Source organism: Polypterus senegalus, chromosome 1 (assembly GCF_016835505.1).
Source record: "Polypterus senegalus isolate Bchr_013 chromosome 1, ASM1683550v1, whole genome shotgun sequence".
NCBI classification, from domain to species: Eukaryota; Metazoa; Chordata; class Cladistia; order Polypteriformes; family Polypteridae; genus Polypterus; species Polypterus senegalus.
Genome location: NC_053154.1, coordinates 92,295,821 through 92,316,211, shown reverse-complemented (window position 1 = coordinate 92,316,211; position 20,391 = coordinate 92,295,821). Strand labels below are relative to the sequence as shown.

The following is a 20,391-nucleotide window of genomic DNA, read 5'->3' as shown; positions in this document are numbered from 1 at the left end:
CTTTGATTTGGCTACTTGGCTGGAGATTTGGCTGACTGATTTCCTGGTTCACTCCTTGACTATGTCTTTATGTTATGATCCATCTCTCCCTCTGCTCACCGTGCTGGAGCAGCACAAATGCAAAGCGTGTATAGGCTATTAGAAGCTCTTCATGTAATGTAGGGCAACCTTTACAAAAATGATTGCTGTGTAAGTTATGTAATACAGTGGTGTGAAAAACTATTTGCCCCCTTCCTGATTTCTTATTCTTTTGCATGTTTGTCACACAAAATGTTTCTGATCATCAAACACATTTAACCATTAGTCAAATATAACACAAGTAAACACAAAATGCAGTTTTTAAATGATGGTTTTATTATTTAGGAAAAAAAAAAAATCCAAACCTACATGGCCCTGTGTGAAAAAGTAATTGCCCCCTGAACCTAATAACTGGTTGGGCCACCCTTAGCAGCAATAACTGCAATCAAGCGTTTGCGATAACTTGCAATGAGTCTTTTACAGCGCTCTGGAGGAATTTTGGCCCACTCATCTTTGCAGAATTGTTGTAATTCAGCTTTATTTGAGGGTTTTCTAGCATGAACCGCCTTTTTAAGGTCATGCCATAGCATCTCAATTGGATTCAGGTCAGGACTTTGACTAGGCCACTCCAAAGTCTTCATTTTGTTTTTCTTCAGCCATTCAGAGGTGGATTTGCTGGTGTGTTTTGGGTCATTGTCCTGTTGCAGCACCCAAGATCGCTTCAGCTTGAGTTGATGAACAGATGGCTGGACATTCTCCTTCAGGATTTTTTGGTAGACAGTAGAATTCATGGTTCCATCTATCACAGCAAGCCTTCCAGGTCCTGAAGCAGCAAAACAACCCCAGACCATCACACTACCACCACCATATTTTACTGTTGGTATGATGTTCTTTTCCTGAAATGCTGTGTTCCTTTTACACCAGATGTAGCGGACATTTGCCTTCCAAAAGTTCAACTTTTGTCTCATCAATCCACAAGGTATTTTCCCAAAAGTCTTGGCAATCATTGAGATGTTTCTTAGCAAAATTGAGACAAACCCTAATGTTCTTTTGCTTAACAGTGGTTTACGTCTTGGAAATCTGCCATGCAGGCCGTTTTTGCCCAGTCTCTTTCTTATGGTGGGGTCGTGAACACTGACCTTAATCGAGGCAAGTGAGGCCTGCAGTTCTTTAAACGTTGTCCTGGGGTCTTTTGTGACCTCTCGGATGAGTCGTCTATGCGCTCTTGGGGTAATTTTGCCGGCCACTCCTGGGAAGGTTCACCACTGTTCCATGTTTTTGCCATTTGTGGATAATGGCTCTCACTGTGGTTCGCTGGAGTCCCAAAGCTTTAGAAATGGCTTTATAATCTTTACCAGACTGATAGATCTCAATTACTTCTGTTCTCATTTGTTCCTGAATTTCTTTGGATCTTGGCATGATGTCTAGCTTTTGAGGTGCTTTTGGTCTACTTCTCTGTGTCAGGCAGCTCCTATTTAAGTGATTTCTTGATTGAAACAGGTGTGGCATTAATAAGGCCTGGGGTGGCTACGGAAATTGAACTCAGGTGTGATACACCACAGTTAGGCTATTTTTTAACAAGGGGGCAATTACTTTTTCACACAGGGCCATGTAGGTTTGGATTTTTTCTCCTAAATAATAAAACCATCATTTAAAAACTGCATTTTGTGTTTACTTGTGTTATATTTGACTAATGGTTAAATGTGTTTGATGATCAGAAACATTTTGTGTGACAAACATGCAAAAGAATAAGAAATCAGGAAGGGGGCAAATAGTTTTTCACACCACTGTATATACTGTCCATTCAGCTAGTATATTGATGTTATTAGACTGTGTTTTATGTCCTAGAAATATAAGTAACAATGCCCTTTTATTCAATGTATCTGTAAGGTGGGTTCTGGTTGGCAGCAGGGGATGGGAAGGGAGGTCCATGGACTTGGGTTTGCTTCTGGTCATCATAACAGAAGTTATAGAAGAAGTATTTGACACAACAAGTAGTCTATCTAAAATAAATAGAAATGCCGAAAAAAGTGACAGCCTTCAAATTGACAAAGTGCTGTATAGAGAAATAAAACAGTGCAAAATAAAACAATCAGCAAAGAAACAAGCCTCTGAAATGGAAGCATGGGCCCTCCCAATTATAAGAACTCCATATGCTCAGTGTCACATTAAGTAAAATCAATGAGGCAGCCTACAGAAGTGAAGTTTTCTTTATTCTTTGAAGATGTGGTCTAATAGTCAACAACCTTATGTTTATTGCAGGCAGACTTTACATTGCCAATATTATTGAACATTTAAGACTTTAAACATTTAACAATCACATGCATCTAAATTAGTATGAAAAGAAAATAAGGCAGTTTCAATGGATAGCAGTTTAATTTTATCACTTTCTGTAAATGTTAATTGGCTAAAGCAGAGTTTTGATATAACCATCCCTGAATTTATTTCAGGCCTTTTTTTCCAACCCCTGCTTATAAGACCAATTCTGTTGCCAGAGTATATTTTCCTGTTCTTCTCCTTGGGAAGCTTACTTGGAAACAGAAGTACAGAAAGGCAGCTGGCATCATTCCATTTATCTGGAAGGAAAAAGAAAAAAAAGTGCCTGGGTTATGGACAAAGTTTCCAAGACAGCCTTTCATTAGGCATCATTTCATGACCACACTGGCCAGACGTCAGTCCAAGTGCTGACGTGCCGCGTGGCACTGCAAGCTCAGTGGTATAGGGTTTTGTCTTCAAATCAGATCAGTGTCACTATGCCACAAAAGGGTTGTACATTCCAGCATCCTTTTCCAGAAAAAAAAAAAAAAATCTTAATTTACCTTTGGCTAATGGAAGTGTCAGTCTTGACAGTGTGCCTCAGGAGTGCAGTAATTTCATAAAACAAATGGCTAAGTGGGCTGCTCCCAGGACTGCACACAGACCTGCTGACTGCCATTTACAGTAGCTGCCTAGAATTAACAGGGAGGGTGGGGGTGGGATGAAACCATGTTGAAGACCCTGTATACCGCAGGGCTCTTAATTGTGACTTTTAGCACTCTTTTGATAACAGACTTCTTTTTGCTGTTTTGTGTTTCAGTTTGTTGTTTTTGGTTAGCAGTAGTAGACTTTTTTTTTTTTTGGTGGTTTCTATTTCTGGCTGGGGTGGGTGCTGGTAATGATAGAATCTCTTTTCTAGTTTAGGATTATTTTCTGTTTCTGGTTTGTGGCGGTAGCCTGTATTTTTTGCTACTGAAGGGGTTCTGTATTTCCTGTTAGGGTGGAGCCTGTCTTTGGATATTCCTGCTTTTCATTTAAGGTACTTCTAAATGTTTGTGGTGGAGTAGTTCTGTCTCTGTTTGGCATGATACACTAACTTTGGGTGAGCTTATTTTTCTAATGGAAGGTCTCTGTTTCTGGTTTCTGATGATATCTATGTTTGTGGTGTAATCAAATGAGCAATGCAAGCTCTCTATTTTGGAAAGCCCAATGATAAGTGCTACTACCTTACAACTCTTGAGACCTGAATTCAGTTCCTAGCTCAGCACGTTTCCTTGTCTAAGTGGGGTTTCTCCAGATACACTAGTTTCCATTCATACCCTAAACAGGCAGGTACCCATAAGACTGAATGGCATTGGTAAATTGCCCTAGTGCCAGTGAGTGTTGAGGCAGCAGGACACTCAATTAAGGGTGTGGATCCTGCCTTCCTCTTAAACCATATAATATTAGAATAAAATTGTTAAGAAAGTGTATGAATACAGATATGAGTTCGCCTTAAGAACCAATCTAACATAAAACACAGTATTAATAAACAAGTTATTGAGTTAGTCTTCTTAACTAATTTAAATTGGGAGAGTTGATTGCATGGCATAGACAAAGACATTGACTTGATATTCTGTGCCCTTTGATGCGTACTACACTCTTAAAGCCATATCACATTAGATCAGGGGTTCCCAACTGCAGTCCTGGAGGGCCGCAGTGGCTGCATGTTTTCATTCTAACCCTTTTCTTAATTAGTGATCTGTTTTTCCTGCGAATTAACTTCTTTTGGATTCATTTTAATTGACTTGGTTTTTAATATTTGTTGCCCTGAATTTCTTCATCATTCTTCTGAATTGCTTCAATTATTTCCTTAAATGGCGCCCAAACAGAAGTGAAATCTGAAGTGAGTGAGCCAACAGAAGACCAACTAAGTTAGGGCCTCAAATTCCAACCAATTTCACTCCAAATAGTTGCTTAATAAGTCTTGTCGTTAACTAAACTTGTTTTTTAATTCCATGACTTATTGCTGCTCTCATTGTGAAATAGCAGACATTTCCGAAATTGTGGATTTTCTCTTTTCTAAGAGCAGCTCAACATTCCTGAGACCGTCATCTTTCTTTATTTTCAGATATCACACTGTGGTCACAGTTTGCTGGTCCTGTTTTGGCTCATTTTGTATCTCATTATTGTTTGGCTGCTAATTAAGGAAAAAGAAACAATTGAGGGGTTTGAGTCTTCAAGAGCAAGTCAAATAAAATGAATTCAAAAGAAGTTAATTAGCATCAAAAACAGGTCACTAATTAAGAAAAGGGTTAGAATGAAAACCTGCAGCCGCAGTGGTCCTCCAGGACTGGAGTTGGGCACCCCTGCATTAGATGATTTTTCCAACAATTTTTAGTGTTAGTCTTAATCTAGTTAGTACATACTCTTATTGAGCCAGACGCAGGCAGCATTGCGCTCCCATTAAGCTGGTCGTGTAATAATTATAATAATATATTTGATTTATATAGAGCCTTTCCCATTTAATCTGATATACCCATCAACTCACTCCAACTAATCTGCAACTCACTATGATATTTAATCATAGGGACAGGCTCTTTGTGCATGACAGTTGACAACCAATGAATCCTCATCTAGAAGTGCATTGCATATAATGCAGCTATGTGACATATATAAATGAAAGACTTGCGTGTGCATGCATGGCTGTGTGTGTGGGTGTGTATGGAGCAGTCCACTCTGCTCAGGCTCCACAAAAGCCACTAGATGGCACATACATGCACTCTTACATTTTTTGGCACTTGCTATGCAAGAACTGTGTGCAGCAAACACTGTCGTCCAACAACAATGTTGTGCTAATGACACAGATGAAGAGACACAATGTCGAAAATGAAGCAATCACCATGGCTCAACAACATGCAAGTGAAACACCTCAGTAAAAGAGGACAAGGCTTGAAGTTTTCACTAAAAACATTGTCTATCTGGAGGGATTTTCATGAGAAAAAGGATAAAATGACTCATATGCCAGTGATACGGCTAAGATATGGTTTCACCAGTGGCTTCTTATGAAAGCCAGTGGAGCATCAAGCACAGGTGGGTTCATGTCCTCTGCAGTGGGTCATTCTTAAAAGTTAGCTAACACCTCTCCAAGTTCATGAATATAGTATAACTGCTGGGGGTTTCTGGTTGTTTTTTGTCCCGAAGATCACACGCAGCTAGTGACTAATACAATACAATACAATTTATATATTTTGTATAGCCCAAAAATCACACAAGAAGTGCCGCAATGGGCTTCAACAGGCCCTGCCTCTTGACAGCCCCTCAGCCTTGACTCTCTAAGAAGACAAGAAAAAACTCCCAAAAAAACCCTTGCAGGGAAAAAAAGTGAAGAAACCTTGGGAAAGGAAGTTCAAAGAGAGACCCCTTTCCAGGTAGGTTGGGTGTGCGGTGGGTGTCAAAAAGAAGGGGGTCAATACAATACAATACAATACACAGAAGAGAAGAAATCCTCAATACAGTATAAAAATAAAAATTTTAGAAGTACGGAGCAGAATTTAGCAGTAGATGATATCACATAATATGATTTGGATTTATTTGGAGTCCTGGAGACCTCACTTATCAAGCTGCCTCCCCCATTTGGTCATTCCACAGCTGAAATAGCACTAATACGATGAAAGGACCCCTCTTTCCCATGATTCCTGTGATCCTCCATCAGGGATGACTTTACTTTAGGCAGACAAAACCACTTGGCAGGTGGGCTGTGGCAACAATTGCCACATTTGAGTACTGAGAAGAGAAACAGAATAGGTGAGGGTTAGTAACAAATTATAACTATCACGTTACTTATGTTTTAGTGCTAATGACTAACAAAAGAGATGCAGTCTGTACAGTTAATCAGCAGCTCTAGTCAGGATATGCTAAACTGAAGTAGTGAGTCTTCAGCCGGGATTTAAAGGCTGAGGCTGAAGGGGCATCTCTTACATGCAACCAAGGGAACAAGGTGATAGTTACGATTAAATATTTTATTCAATCGTATTGTTTTATTTTTAAGAATTGATAAATAACAAGCTTCTTTTTAGAGATGAATGTTTGTGTCAAAGACTAACATGTTAATCATTTTGGGACCTTCAGATTAAAGTAAACATGTAAGTCTGACATTAGGATGTATCTGCACAGATTGGTATAAACTGATTTATGATTTGAAGAGTATGTAAATGAACTTGCTGAATTTTAAACTCTTGTTTTGTCGCTTTAGTCAGTTGGCTACAGTGTACTGATAGAGTGCACTGAGTTAGGCCCTTCAAGCTTGTCATAATAAAGTTGTCAATTTTTGGGGTTCTTTTGTAAAGGTCATTCTTCATTTACTGAATATTTTCCCTGGCACACATGAAAAAATTTGTGAAAAAAAGAGGTTTGCCTTTTACTTTTAAATTAAAAGCATTTTCTCTAGCTGTCATCCACTAAGCAGTTTGAACAGTTTGAGGAATTTGAACTTATTCAGTACTCATTTCCTAAAGTGGAACACTTGTCTGTGTTACAAGAATATAAGAAATTAGTGTATCACCTGTGGCAGACCTGGGATGCCTCTGTAATGGAAGGTCAAGGGGAGAGAGCCTATCCAGAGCATTACCTTCCTGGGAGCACTAGAGGACAGTCCACCTGGAGTGCAGCAGTCCCACAGGTTTGGAGCATGGAAGCTCAACCCTATTGGAGTCCATAGCCAGCACCTGGAGAACTGCTGAGCCATTGTATGCAGCACTTCTGCCACATCCGGAAGTCCTGCTGTAAGAAGGTCAACAAGCAACTTTGAGGCCTTATAAAAGGAGCCAGCGGCCACTACTCAATGTTTATATTTTTGGAGACTCCGCTGCAGAAATGATGTCACCAACACTTTAATGATGACTCACTCCAACCCTGCAGTAATATGTGGTGGCTCTGGAACAAACAATGACAAATTTCCATCAGCTTGTGAATGGTCCCACTCAAGGAAACAACAAGCTAGATCTGCTGTATTCAAATGTTAAAGATGCCTTTAATTGTAATGTCCTATAGACAAACCTGACCACAACCTGATTCATGTTATTCCAAGCTACAAGCCTGTTATTAGACAGCAACCTGTTACCACCAGAATAGTGAGGAGGCTGAAATGGCTCTGAATGACTGCTTCCAAATGACAAGACTTTGAGATGATGTGTGAGTCAAATGTGGACAATATTGAGGGACTCTGTCACTGCATCACAGACTACAGCACATTAACCTCTGATTTAACAAGGTGGTGGTACCCACAGAGACAGTGCATTGCTTTCCAAACAACAAGCCGTGGATTACTAAGGACCTAAAAAAGGTCTCCTGAATGAGAAAAAAAGGTCATTCAAATCAAGTGACAAAAAATGAAAAAAGCATGCACGTAGAAAACAGTTTCTTCAATTGCTTGGTCACCACCTGATGACCAGCAAACACTTTTGCGGCATGGTAGCTAGCACTGAGATGCTTTGCAGAGAAGGAACCAGCATCCCATTGTCTGGGGATTTTTTACATGAAAACTATGTGAACTTGCAAGTTATTAAAAAAAGAGGGTCAACTATGATTAGTTGGATAAGTTAATGTTTTTGTTAGAGAAGTCTGCATACATATAGGAAAAAAAACTGGTATGGCTTTAGAAGAAATTTAATGTCAAAATCTATCTATCTATCTATCTATCTATCTATCTATCTATCTATCTATCTATCTATCTATCTATCTATCTATCTTGATCATTTACTGACAGTGACAGAAATGCAACTTTCTCTTGATGTGAAAGAAGCAGCCACATAAACCTTTTCACAGGAGTCCCCTTTATTGATTCTTTTCATTTATTTCACTTCTCCATCCTTGTCTGTTCTTGAGTTAATAAAGCTGCACATTACTCTTAGTATGGAGTATCTGCTATTTCCATTACATTCTGTCAGAAATTTAGAACCATATTCTTCAGGCAAAAAGCTTAACCCAATTCCAGATACAGTGGAACCTCGGTTTGCGAGCATAATTTGTTCCGGAAACGTGCTCGCAATAAAGCACTCGTATGTCAAAGCAAATTTCCCCATAAGAAATAATGGAAACTCAGATGATTCGTTCCACAACCCAAAACTATTCATATAAAAATGATTAATACAAAATATAAAGTAAAATACATAATACAAATTAACCTGCACTTTACCTTTAAAAAGAATCATGGCTGGTGTGAGTTTCTAAACTCATGTGGGATTCCACCCAACGGGATGACACGCAGAAGAGCGTCCCAAAGCAATCGTAGTCTCCCAGCAGTTTGCCGTATAAGCGCATCCAAAAAGATCGCAGACATGCTATAAGCGCCTGTCGTCAATGGGTCATACAAGGAACATTATAAAGATCCCGCTACAATAAATAACAGCGCTGTTGCTATTTCAAGCTAAATAAAGCTGGTGTTAAAGTACTGAGACTCAGCTTCGTGTTTTGGGGAGCAAGATGGGAACTCGCACTTCACAGCGCACACACACACAGTCACAATGCTGTAGTAAACAGTATACGCTCGTACGGATATTGACTGTATGAGTGAGGCACACAGACTCAGACGGAGAATAGGAGACAATTGCCAGAGAGAGAGAGAGAGACGGGCGAGTGAGATAAGGAGAGGGAGAGGGAGAGACGCGCTGGGCGAGCGAGCAAGATAAGTAGAGAGAGAGAGACGCGCTGGGCGAGCGAGCGAGCGAGATAAGGAGAGAGAGAGCTGCGCTGGCAGCGGCGAGATAAGGAGAGAGAGACGAGCTGGGCGAGTGAGATAAGGAGAGAGAGAGAGAGAGCTGGCTGAAGCGGCTGAGCGAGAGATAAGGAGAGAGGAGAGAGACGCGTTGGGCGAGTGAGCGAGATAAGGAGAGAGAAAGAAGAACCATCAGCTCAGTTGTGATCACATGATGCTCAGCAGACAAAGTGTATCCATACTACTCGTATTGCAAGACATTGCTCGTTTATCAAGTCAAAATTTATTAAAAACTAGCAGAATACCCGCGCTTCGCAGCGGAGAAGTAGTGTGTTAAAGAAGCAATGAAAAGAAAAGGAAACATTTTGAAAATAACGTAACATGATTGTCAATGTTATTGTTTTGTCACTGTTGTGAGTGATGAGTGTTGTTGTCATATATATATATATATATATATATATATATATATATATATATATATATATATATATATACTATATATATATATATATACACACACACAAACATATATATACATATCTATACATATACATACATACATACATACACACACACATATATAAACATATATATACATATACATACATATCTACATATATACACACACAGCTATTTCGTATCAGTGCAATACGCTGTTTGTTAAAACGGATGACACCAGCTCTTACGTGCAAGTCTGCATGGATATTATGAACTATAGTATTTGTTCAAGTTCTATTTAAATTTTAAATAGAAGGAATTTTTATTTAGTCGACAGAAATATCTTTGGTAGGAATGGTAAAAACAGACAGGAATATTATTCCTGAATAAATCAACTCAAACCTTAAACAACTTATAATATTTTGCTCTCCATAAAATATATCCTGTCTAAATTATACAAGTTAGAAATAAAGTAAACATTAAAAGAACAAACATTCAAATTTCTTTACTCTTATGTAATTTTATTTTATAAAAATAAACTTAGATTTTAAATATCCCAAAAGATTTTGCTCTCCATAAAAATATATCCTGTCAAAATTATACAAATTCAAATATGAACATGCTGCATAACAAAACCTAGAAATATAAATAAAATGTGTTCCTTTCAGCAATAACAAATCAAATCATTCAGTTGTCTTTGCTCATATGTCATTTTAGAGCTGGACGCCTGGCATCTTTTTGGCACAGGTTCGTTTCTGTTTGGTGTGAGGTTCTGTGTTGTGGAGATTCTCAGGATGGATTGCAGGTGCTCATCAGTGAGGCGACTCCTGTGTGCTGTTTTGTTAGTCTTTATCACTGAGAAGAGCTTCTCACACAGATATGTGCTACCAAACATGCACAAGGTTCGAGCGCATGTAGGCGGACTTTTTGTTCTTCAAAGTCACCAAAGCGCCGTGCAAACTCAGTGCGCTCAGTTTATCAGCAAAGTGCGTATTTGGGAACACCGTAGTGACGACTTGGTTTAACATTACTTGGCAACAGGGAAAGTGGGGCAAGTGGTTGTGTCTCCCATAAAAGCAGCCTCAATTGAAATCACTTTGTGATTGTGCACGGTAAAAGCGTCCGCTGAAGTGTCAGATTCTTATTTAATTCTTCTGCTTTCTGTATCTTCTGCATTGCATTCAGGTCTTTCAGGTTACCCTGATGTTTTGTTTTATAGTGCCGTCTTAGATTAAATTCTGTAATTACAGCCACATTAGCTCCACAAATGAGACACACGGGTTCAGTAAACATATACTCAGCCTCCCATCGGTTTTAAAGGCTCTATTTTCAGAATCAACTTTTCTCTTCAGCATCGTGTGAGCTAGCCGCAATAACTTGCAGCATCTTAAGGTAGACTTGATTAGCGGTAACTGTTCGGCAAGGCAGCTGAAGCGCTGCATTATGGGATCTGTAGTTTATTGTGTTACCAGCGCTTCATATACCGGGCTTTAATAACAATAATACAGTATATAAAATGATCTCGCGGGCGGATATAATTACGCCGGGCGGATGTGGTATGACCCTTGAGTTTGACACATATGGACTAAATAGAACTTGAAAAGATATATTTTTCAAATGTGATCGCGCAATTCAGATAGAGTTGGCGCACTACAGCCTGCATGCCTCAATAAGTCATCCTCCCCTGCCCTTACTTTTTACCGTTCATCTAATGAATACACTGAGTATGGCTTTACCAAAACAATCATTGATGGCGAATAAAGTATCCATTATTGAGTATGTAGATCGGGTTATATATATATACATATATATATACCAGCGTATCATAGCGGAGAAGTAGTGTGTTAAAAAGCTAGAAAAGAAAAGGGAACATTTTAAAAATAGCGTAACATGACTGTCAATATACAGTATTTGTTTTGTGAGTGTTACTGAGTGTTGCTGTCATCAAGGATTTGATTATCATTATTTCTTTCAATCAGGTTCGTATTTGTAGGATGTGTTGTGTTCAAGTTACATTCCGTGTTTGTCAATCGTTGTAAAGATGACAGGTTTCATTCATCGATTCGTTTCTTACTGCATCAATAAACAGCTCGTCTTCTTCTTTATCTGAGACCTGACACACTGCATGCACGGGTTTTTACACTGTCTTCCTTTAGCGGGACATTGACTTTTCCAACGTGTGCTTTGTTTCGCAGTAGTTGGATTTATGAATATGCTTGTATGTATCAGGCGCTTCATATTTTTGCTGCCTTTTCAATTGTGTAATTGGTTTTGTTCAGCGCTCTTTGGAACTGTTGCTTTTATCTGTGCACTCGCGTCAGTTCCGTGAGCCTCGGTGTACATGCATCGAAGGTTCCCAGCTGTGCTGGTGCCATCTCGTGCTATGTCCATGGCTGTATTTAATGTTACCTTAGTCCTGGCACTTAAAACTTTCTCTCGCAGTTTAAGCTGAGTTTGTGTCAAACACCACCCTGACCATCTCATCTTCCTCTCCATAAGCACAGTCCTTCACCCGTGAATATTTAGTGGCAGTTTGCTATTGGATTGCGCTGACGGACGGCCTTATATGGGCAGGCACTAAATTACAAGCGCCAGCGCAGCCTGTCTATGAACTTAATTTAAAGTGTAGGTTTACATCGTGCTTTGTTTCAGTAGCAGAACTCATGAATATGGTTGTATATGTCACTTTCGCTCGCTTCTTATTGTTTCGCTGCCTTCTCAATTATATAATGCATGTTTTCTTCAGCGCTTTTTGAGGTCTTCCTGGTTTTCTATGTACTGCGTGATTACGTGGGAGGCGTGATGATGTCACACGAAACTCCGCCCCACGGCATTGAAGCTCATCTCCATTACAGTAAATGGAAAAACTGCTTCCAGTTATGACCATTACGCGTAGAATTTCGATATAAAACCTGCCCAACTTTTGTAAGGAAGCTGTAAGGAATGAACCTGCCAAATTTCAGCCTTCCACCCACACGGGAAGTTGGAGAATTAGTGATGAGTCAGTGAGTGAGTGAGTGAGTGAGTGAGTGAGGGCTTTGCCTTTTATTAGTATAGATTTTTGCTCGTCTTGCAAAACACTCGTAAACCAAGTTACTCGTAAACCGAGGTTCTCGTAAACAGAGTGTGCCCAAAAAAGTAGCCCAGCACAGGGTGAGAAGCCCTGCTTTGGTTTTAGTTAGAACAGACACAGGCAGGTGAAGCTAGTAGAAAAATCCCTGTCTATGCTTGTTTAGTTGTGCTACTTCAGTTAGCTACGGGCTTCTGGACAGAAGACTCAACCATATTCATTGCAGCAGTTTATTTTGATTGAAGAACTATAAAGTATGTACAGGCACTTTTAGGTTGACATGTGAAGGATTCACTGAGAACTATCTTGTGGTAAGTAGTCTTGCCAAATGCACAATTTAGTATTTGGTGGTTTGGTGCTACTGCTTCTTTAACAATGAAAACAAAAAAGACCTCCATCCATACTTCAGAGGTTGTCATTGACATTGTGGATCATGTGCACAGAAGCCTTCATAAGGCGTTTATCACAACACACATGTCTGTCAGAAAAGTAATTAAAGTGTACTCCATGATCTGTGGGCTTTTTTTCATATAAAGTAGTACTCAGTACAATGTATTATTATAAATATTACTAGAAACACCCAGGCTTGCAGTCTTCGAAAAAGTGCCTCTCAGAAAACACACACAGCAGGTACCTCTACTGAGGTTTCTGCAGTGTTCTTCACTGTGAGCCGATGTTGTCGCAACTCTGTATAACTTGTGTTTGTAGTGCTCATGTGGTGTGGTTGACTTCTTTCTTTGGTATTTGAAGTTTGTTTTGTGAGCAAAGAGTATGACTTTCAGTCAGCAGTCAGCCTTGGAAATGTGCTTGACTGTCAGCGCCACAGCTTTGAGGTGCAAATAGTCAGTTTTTATACCTCACTGTCATTACTTGTCATTACACATGGTCATTGGTTTCCAGTTAGCAACAGCACACTGCCACACCTCTGCTTGCCATGAGAAGGACCCGAGGTGGAATTTCATGGCTGAGGTAACCCACACAACCAATTCAAGACAAAGCTGCAAGGCCCAGGGGCACGCAAGTTTTTTGAGTGGCAGACAGATAACCCATAGCATTTTAAGTATAGATAGATACATAGATAATCATTATTTTGGGATACTGATTTGACACAGAGCACACTCACTCATTTAAAGGTGTCTAATTTATGTTATCAATCATTTCTTTCTTCTTTTCTCATTACTCTGTACACCGCCGACCATAAATATAACACTAGATAATGTCACTTCTCAGATGATTCACCATTCACATTCAGACCAAAGTGCATGTGTATATTTAATGTACCTATTAATCTATCTATTTATGTATTTATTTATTAAAAGGGTTCCTGTTAAAAGCCAAATTTCCTCTATCTATCTATCTATCTATCTATCTATCTATCTATCTATCTATCTATCTATCTATCTATCTATCTATCTATCTATCTATCTATCTATCCATCCATCCATCCATCCATCCATCCTCTTCCGCTTATCCGAGGTCGGGTCGCGGGGGCAGCAGCTTAAGCAGAGAGGCCCAGACTTCCCTCTCCCCGGCCACTTCTTCCAGCTCTTCGGGAGAATCCCAAAGGCGTTCCCAGGCCAGCCGGAGACATAGTCCCTCCAGCGTGTCCTGGGTCTTCCCCGGGCCTCCTCCCGGTTGGGCGTGCCGGAACACCTCACCAGGGAGGCGTCCAGGAGGCATCCTGATCAGATGCCGAGCCACCTCATCTGACTCTCTCGTGGGAGGAACAGCGGCTCTACTCTGAGCCCCTCCCGGATGACTGAGCTTCTCACCCTATCTTTAAGGGAAAGCCCAGACACCCTGCGGAGGAAACTCATTTCAGCGCTTGTATTACGATCTCGTTCTTTCGGTCACTACCCATAGCTCATGACCATAGGTGAGGGTAGGAGCCTAGATCGACTGGTAAATTGAGAGCTTTGCCTTACGGCTCAGCTCCTTTTCACCACGACAGACCGATGCAGAGCCGCATCACTGCGGATGCCGCACCGATCCGCCTGTCGATCTCACGCTCCATTCTTCCCTCACTCGTGAACAAGACCCGAGATACTTGAACTCCTCCACTTGGGGCAGGATCTCTCCCCAACCCTGAGAGGGCACTCCACCCTTTTCGGCTGAGGACCATGCTCTGGATTTGGAGGTGCTGATTCTCATCCCAGCCGCTTCACACTCAGCTGCGAACCGATCCAGAGAGCTGAAGATCACGGCCTGATGAAGCAAACAGGACAACATCATCTGCAAAAGCAGTGACCCAATCCTGAGTCCACCAAACGGACCCCTTCAACACCCTGGCTGCGCCTAGAAATTCTGTCCATAAAAGTTATGAACAGAATGGTGACAAAGGGCAGCCCTGGCGAGTCCAACTCTCACTGGAAGCGGGCTCGACTTACTGCGGCAATGCGGACCAAGCTCTGACACGGTTGTACAGAGACCGAACAGCTCTTATCAGGGGTCCGGTACCCCATACTCCCGGAGCACCCCCACAGGATTCCCGAGGGACACGGTCGAATGCCTTTTCCAAGTCCACAAAACACATGTAGACCGGTCGGGCAAACTCCCATGCACCCTCAGGACTCTGCTAAGGGTGAAGAGCTGGTCCACTGTTCGCGACCAGGGCGAAAACCACACTGTTCCTCCTGAATCCGAGGTTGACTATCCGGGACCCTCCTCTCCAGAACCCCGAATAGACTTTTCCAGGGAGGCTGAGGTGTGATCCCTCTATAGTTGGAACACACCCTCCGGTCCCCTTTTAAAGAGGGGACCACCACCCGGTCTGCCAATCCAGAGGCACTGTCCCGATGTCCATGCGATGTTGCAGAGGCGTGTCAACCAAGACAGTCCTACAACATCCAGAGCCTTAAGGAACTCGGTATCTCATCCACCCCGGGGCCCTGCCACCAAGGAGTTTTTGACCACCTCGGTGACTTCAGTCCCAGAGATGGGAGAGCCCACCTCAGAGTCCCCAGGCTCTGCTTCCTCGTGGAAGGCATGTTAGTGGGATTGAGGAGGTCTTGAAGTACTCCTCCCACCGACCCTAGCGTCAGTGAGGTCAGCAGCGCACCATCCCACCATATACGGTGTTGACACTGCACTGCTTCCCCTCCTGAGGCGCGGACGGTGGACCAGAATCTCCTCGAAGCAGTCCGAAAGTCCATTCTCCAAACTCCTCCCATGCCCGAGTTTTTGCCTCAGCAACAACCGAAGCAGCGTTCGCTTGGCCTGCGGTACCTATCAGCTGCCTCCAGAGACCCACAGGACAAAAAGTCCTATAGGACTCCTTCTTCAGCTTGGCGGCATCCCTCACGCGGTGTCCACCAGCGGGTTGGGGATTGCCGCCACGACAGGCACCGACCACCTTGCGGCCACAGCTCCGGTCAGCCGCCTCAACAATAGAGGCACGGAACATGGCCCATTGGACTCAATGTCCCCACCTCCCTCGGGGCGTGGTTGAAGTTCTGCGGAGGTGGGAGTTGAAGCTACTTCTGACAGGGGACTCTGCCAGCCGTTCCCAGCAGACCCTCACAACACGTTTGGGCCTACCAGGTCTGACCGGCATCTTCCCCCACCATCGAAGCCAACTCACCACCAGGTGGTGATCAGTTGACAGCTCCGCCCCTCTCTTCACCCGAGTGTCCAAGACATATGGCGCAAGTCCGGCGACACGACCACAAAGTCGATCATCGACCTGAGGCCTAGGGTGTCCTGGTGCCAAGTGCACATATGAACACCCTTATGCTTGAACATGGTGTTGTTATGGACAATCCATGTGAGCACAGAAGTCCAATAACAAAACACCTCGGGTTCAGATCGGGGGCCATTCCTCCCAATCACGCCCTTCCAGGTCTCACTGTCATTGCCCGTGAGCATTGAAGTCTCCCAGCAAAGCGAGGGAATCCCAGAAGGTATGCCCTCTAGCAACCCCTCCAGAGACTCCAAAAAGGGTGGATACTCCAAACTGCTGTTTGGTGCATACGCACAAACAACAGTCAGGACCCTTCCCCACCCGAAGGGGAGGGAGGCCACCCTCTCGTCCACGGGGTAAACCCCAATGCACAGGCTCCAGTGGGGGCAATAAGTATGCCCACACCTGCTCGGCGCCTCTCACCGGGGGCAACTCCAGAGTGGTAGAGAGTCCAGCCCCTCTCAAGGAGATTGGTTCCAGAGTCCAAGCTGTGCGTCGAGGTGAGTCCGACTATATCTAGCGGAACCTCTGACCTCGCGCGCTAGCTCAGGCTCCTTCCCCTTCAGAGAGGTGACATTCCCGTCCCAAGAGCCAGTTTCTGTAGCCAGGATCAGACCGCCAAGGTCCCGCCGCCACCACCCAACTCACACTGCACCCAACCTCCTTGGCCCCTCCCATAGGTGGTGAGCCCATGGGGAGGAGGACCCATGTTACCTCTTCGGGCTGTGCCCGGCCGAGCCCATGGGTGCAGGCCCGGCCACCAGGCTGCCGAGCCCCACCTCCAGGCCTGGCTCCAGAGGGGGCCCGGTGACCAGCGTCGGGCAAGGGAAAGCGTTGTCCAAGTTTTATTCTTCATTGGAGGTTTATTGAACGCTCTTTGTCTCATCCCTCACCTAGGACCAGTTTGCCTTGGGTGGCCCTACCAGGGGCATAAAGCCCCGGACAACATACTGTAGCTCCTAGGATCATTGGGACACGCAAAACCCTCCACCACGATAAGGTGACGGTTCAAGGAGGGGTATCTATCTATCTATCTATCTATCTATCTATCTATCTATCTATCTATCTATCTATCTATCTATCTTGTCATTGTTAACATATGAATTTTTTTTAAACAAAAAGCCAACTACAGAAAACTTTTTATTGACCAGCATTGAATGTGAGGATTGTCACAAGTCAATTTGTAGATGGGAGTGAACAATGGAGGATGATATTAGTAAGGTTTTATTGTAAGATTTAATATAAGCCCATTTGGGAGATAACTTATATTTTAAGTATCTCAGAGTTACAATATATGCATGGTGTCACATTGATTGTTTTGTTTTATTCTGCCATGGCTGTGCTTCCTTTTCTACTCCAGTTGGAAAATAACAATAATAATAATAACAATTAGCAGTAATAGTAACTGTATTGTTAATATAATATTTTTTGTTTAATGAAAAAATGAAGCACTAAAAATACAAGTTTCAAGCAAAAATCTACATCAATTTTGTTATTCCAAATAACATGAATATTTCCTATAAATTGGAATAAATAAATGCAAAAAAAAAAGTCCACAATAACTTTATACAAATATTTAAACCTCCATTTTGTCAGGTTTCAAAGACCAGGCTCCTCAAATGAGTTGAAATTATTAATGGTTGTATTAAATAAAAGCATTACTGTGGTCCTCTGATGAACAACCTCTAATTAGAAGTGTTGTCAATCATAGGCTGTTGAATATGGAAAATTGAATTATTGTTATTTATGTTAGGCTTATAATATTTGTACCTGCCTTCCCCCAATGTTTATGACAAGTCGGCACCCAATAAAATATACTCTAAATTGTTAATCTGTTAATTTATTCACTGTCTGAGCCTGATATTTTCATTACAGGGCCAATAGAATCCAAAGTCTGTCCTGGTGACATCAGGAATAAAGCAAGAACTGACTTTTTCCTTTTTCACGACTTGCACCACTTGATCTGATGAACAAGCCAAATAGACAGTGCACATATGAAATACTGGAAGAGAACATCATGACAAAATTGAAATATATAGAGGTTGGGAGAATGTGCTGATATAAAACTATATTTTTATTATACCCACAAAAGTGAAAAGCACAGGCAGGAAGTTGCAAAAAAGAAAAAGAAAATAATTGAGACAAGCTGTGTGTAAAGATGCAAAGTTCCTCCATGTCTGTATTGTGTGCAGCATAAGTGTACCCTGCTCCCTGTGGGTTCGGAATCTCATGAGGGGTTGATATCCCCCTTGCACTCAAATGCTGCAGAGATACACTCCAACGCTACCTAAATTCAGTACTGATGTGTCTGCTGTATGATTAGTGCTGCCTGGAACATGAAATCCTTTAATTCACATAATGCAATGGGTGCATGTAAATTACATTGCTATAGCACATTAGATGAGCTAAATATACCCGTACACATATCCATTTATCCATCCAATTTTCATATCAAAATATTCCTATCCAAGGTCACAGAGAAGCCAGAACTTAACCATGTATCACTGGGCAGAAGTCAAGATCCAGTCCTGAACAGGCTGCCAGTGCACTACAGGATAAGCTCAACCACACATCTGTATTTTTTTATGCTGTGACAATGTATTACTTCAATACAGCATCACAGCTTATAAAGATATTCCACTTTTCCAATCACAGTGCCATTGGGAGCCACAGCCTACCCCAGCACCACCAGGCATATGATAGGCCTAACATGCAATGGAACATCAGTTAGTCATAGTAAAATTTGCAAAATAGAAAATATTTTTTATGAAGAGCTTTAATTTTTAATAGACCACATTAGAAGAGTGCATTTGTTATAAAATGGCAGATTGTTCTCAGTGGCACTCAGTTCTAGTGAATCCCAGGATTTATCACCCTAACCTATTTAATATTTTAGCACTTTTAGTTTTATGCCTGTATCTTTAACTCATTTAGCTTCAGAAGCTGCATATATCTCACAAATAGGTATTGCCTTCCTTGAAGATTGCAACCATATCGGTCATTTGAGTAAAAACACCTAAATTCTGCATTATTCCAGACATGAAAAGGGTTTTCAAAAGTTCAGACCCGCAAGCAAGATATGAGTAACAGTATGCTTGACTGTTTTAGGAAGCAGCATACAGCCGGAAAATTATGGCCTCAGTAAAATGAAAAGAAGGCCAGCCAGATATGCACTCTTGGGAATGATCACTTAAGGAGATGAGACTACTGGCAGAGGTGCTGGTTTTTATATTTTTATTAATATTTGAGATTATTCTGTGTCCTAACAACCCTGATAGGACTTCTAAAAAGTATACAGCACCCTGTCAAGAAAGCAAAGGGAACGGGGAGACCTTAAAGACAGACAAAGTTTAAGTTGAAGTCAGTGACGCATCACGGCCTGTCAAAGGTCAATGAAGAAGAAACATTTACTATGTATTAATAACCATTAGTAGTCACATATTTTAGTATAATCTGAGAGCATACATTATATATTGTATTTAACTAACAAAACTTTAATTTGTTACAGACACATATTTGAACCCTTTTAGAATACAAAAACTGCTACCACTTCTGCAATATCATTATATTCTTTAAGGTGCAAGGTTGAATTTCTAATAATATCAAAGAATACTTATAAACCTATTTTCTCTTGAATCCTGGAAGTGATATACTAATTAATTTCTATAGCAGTAAATATGGTATTTCTTTTTTGATTAAATAGTTGTTATTATGATTTTAACCTTACCCTAGGTCAAGTCTGCTAGGTTTGCATTATTATAAGGATTTAAATTTATTCATAACTCAGTTTAAGTTTTAGGTCACCCCTGTTGTGGGGTTTCTGCTTGTTTTAGGTGTTCCATGTCTCTTGGCATATAGAAGAACTGGGACTCTGAAGTTTAGCGTCATTTGAAGAGGTAACATGGGGTGGGGGGCTGGTGTTTGTGGAGTTGTGGGAATTGAAGTGAAAGAGGCCAAATTATTTATTTATTTTTTTTTGTCCCATTGTGTTTTTCTGTAATTTATTGGTTATTTTACTTGTTGCGATGCCTAGAAATGGCAGTGTGAAATTGGTAATACAGCTAAAATTTGCAACATCTCAGTGTTTTCTATAAGGCAGAAACAATATAATTCTGATCAATCTATAAATTATGTAAGATAAGACATTAAAAATCTCGTTCACCACCTTAAGAGAAAATATGTTAGGATCAGTGTTGCTGAGTGTGTCAAGTTTTACATTCTTAGTGTGATAAGAAA

General features: G+C 41.4%; 1 protein-coding gene across 3 annotated transcripts in view; it reads right to left on the bottom strand.

Moving 5' to 3' along the window:
• Window positions 1-2,213: 2,213 nt before the first annotated feature.
• The window catches only part of LOC120529505 (tetraspanin-32-like), a 106,972-nt gene continuing 88,794 nt past the window's right edge, over window positions 2,214-20,391 (bottom strand). For 2 of the 3 annotated variants that reach the window (XM_039753383.1, XM_039753364.1), the window contains one exon: window positions 2,214-2,594. In XM_039753383.1, coding sequence (XP_039609317.1) covers window positions 2,490-2,594 — 105 coding nt within the window. In that variant the 3' untranslated portion in view covers window positions 2,214-2,489. The remainder of the gene's footprint in view (window positions 2,595-20,391) is intronic. The other variant, XM_039753374.1, reaches the window with a different exon arrangement.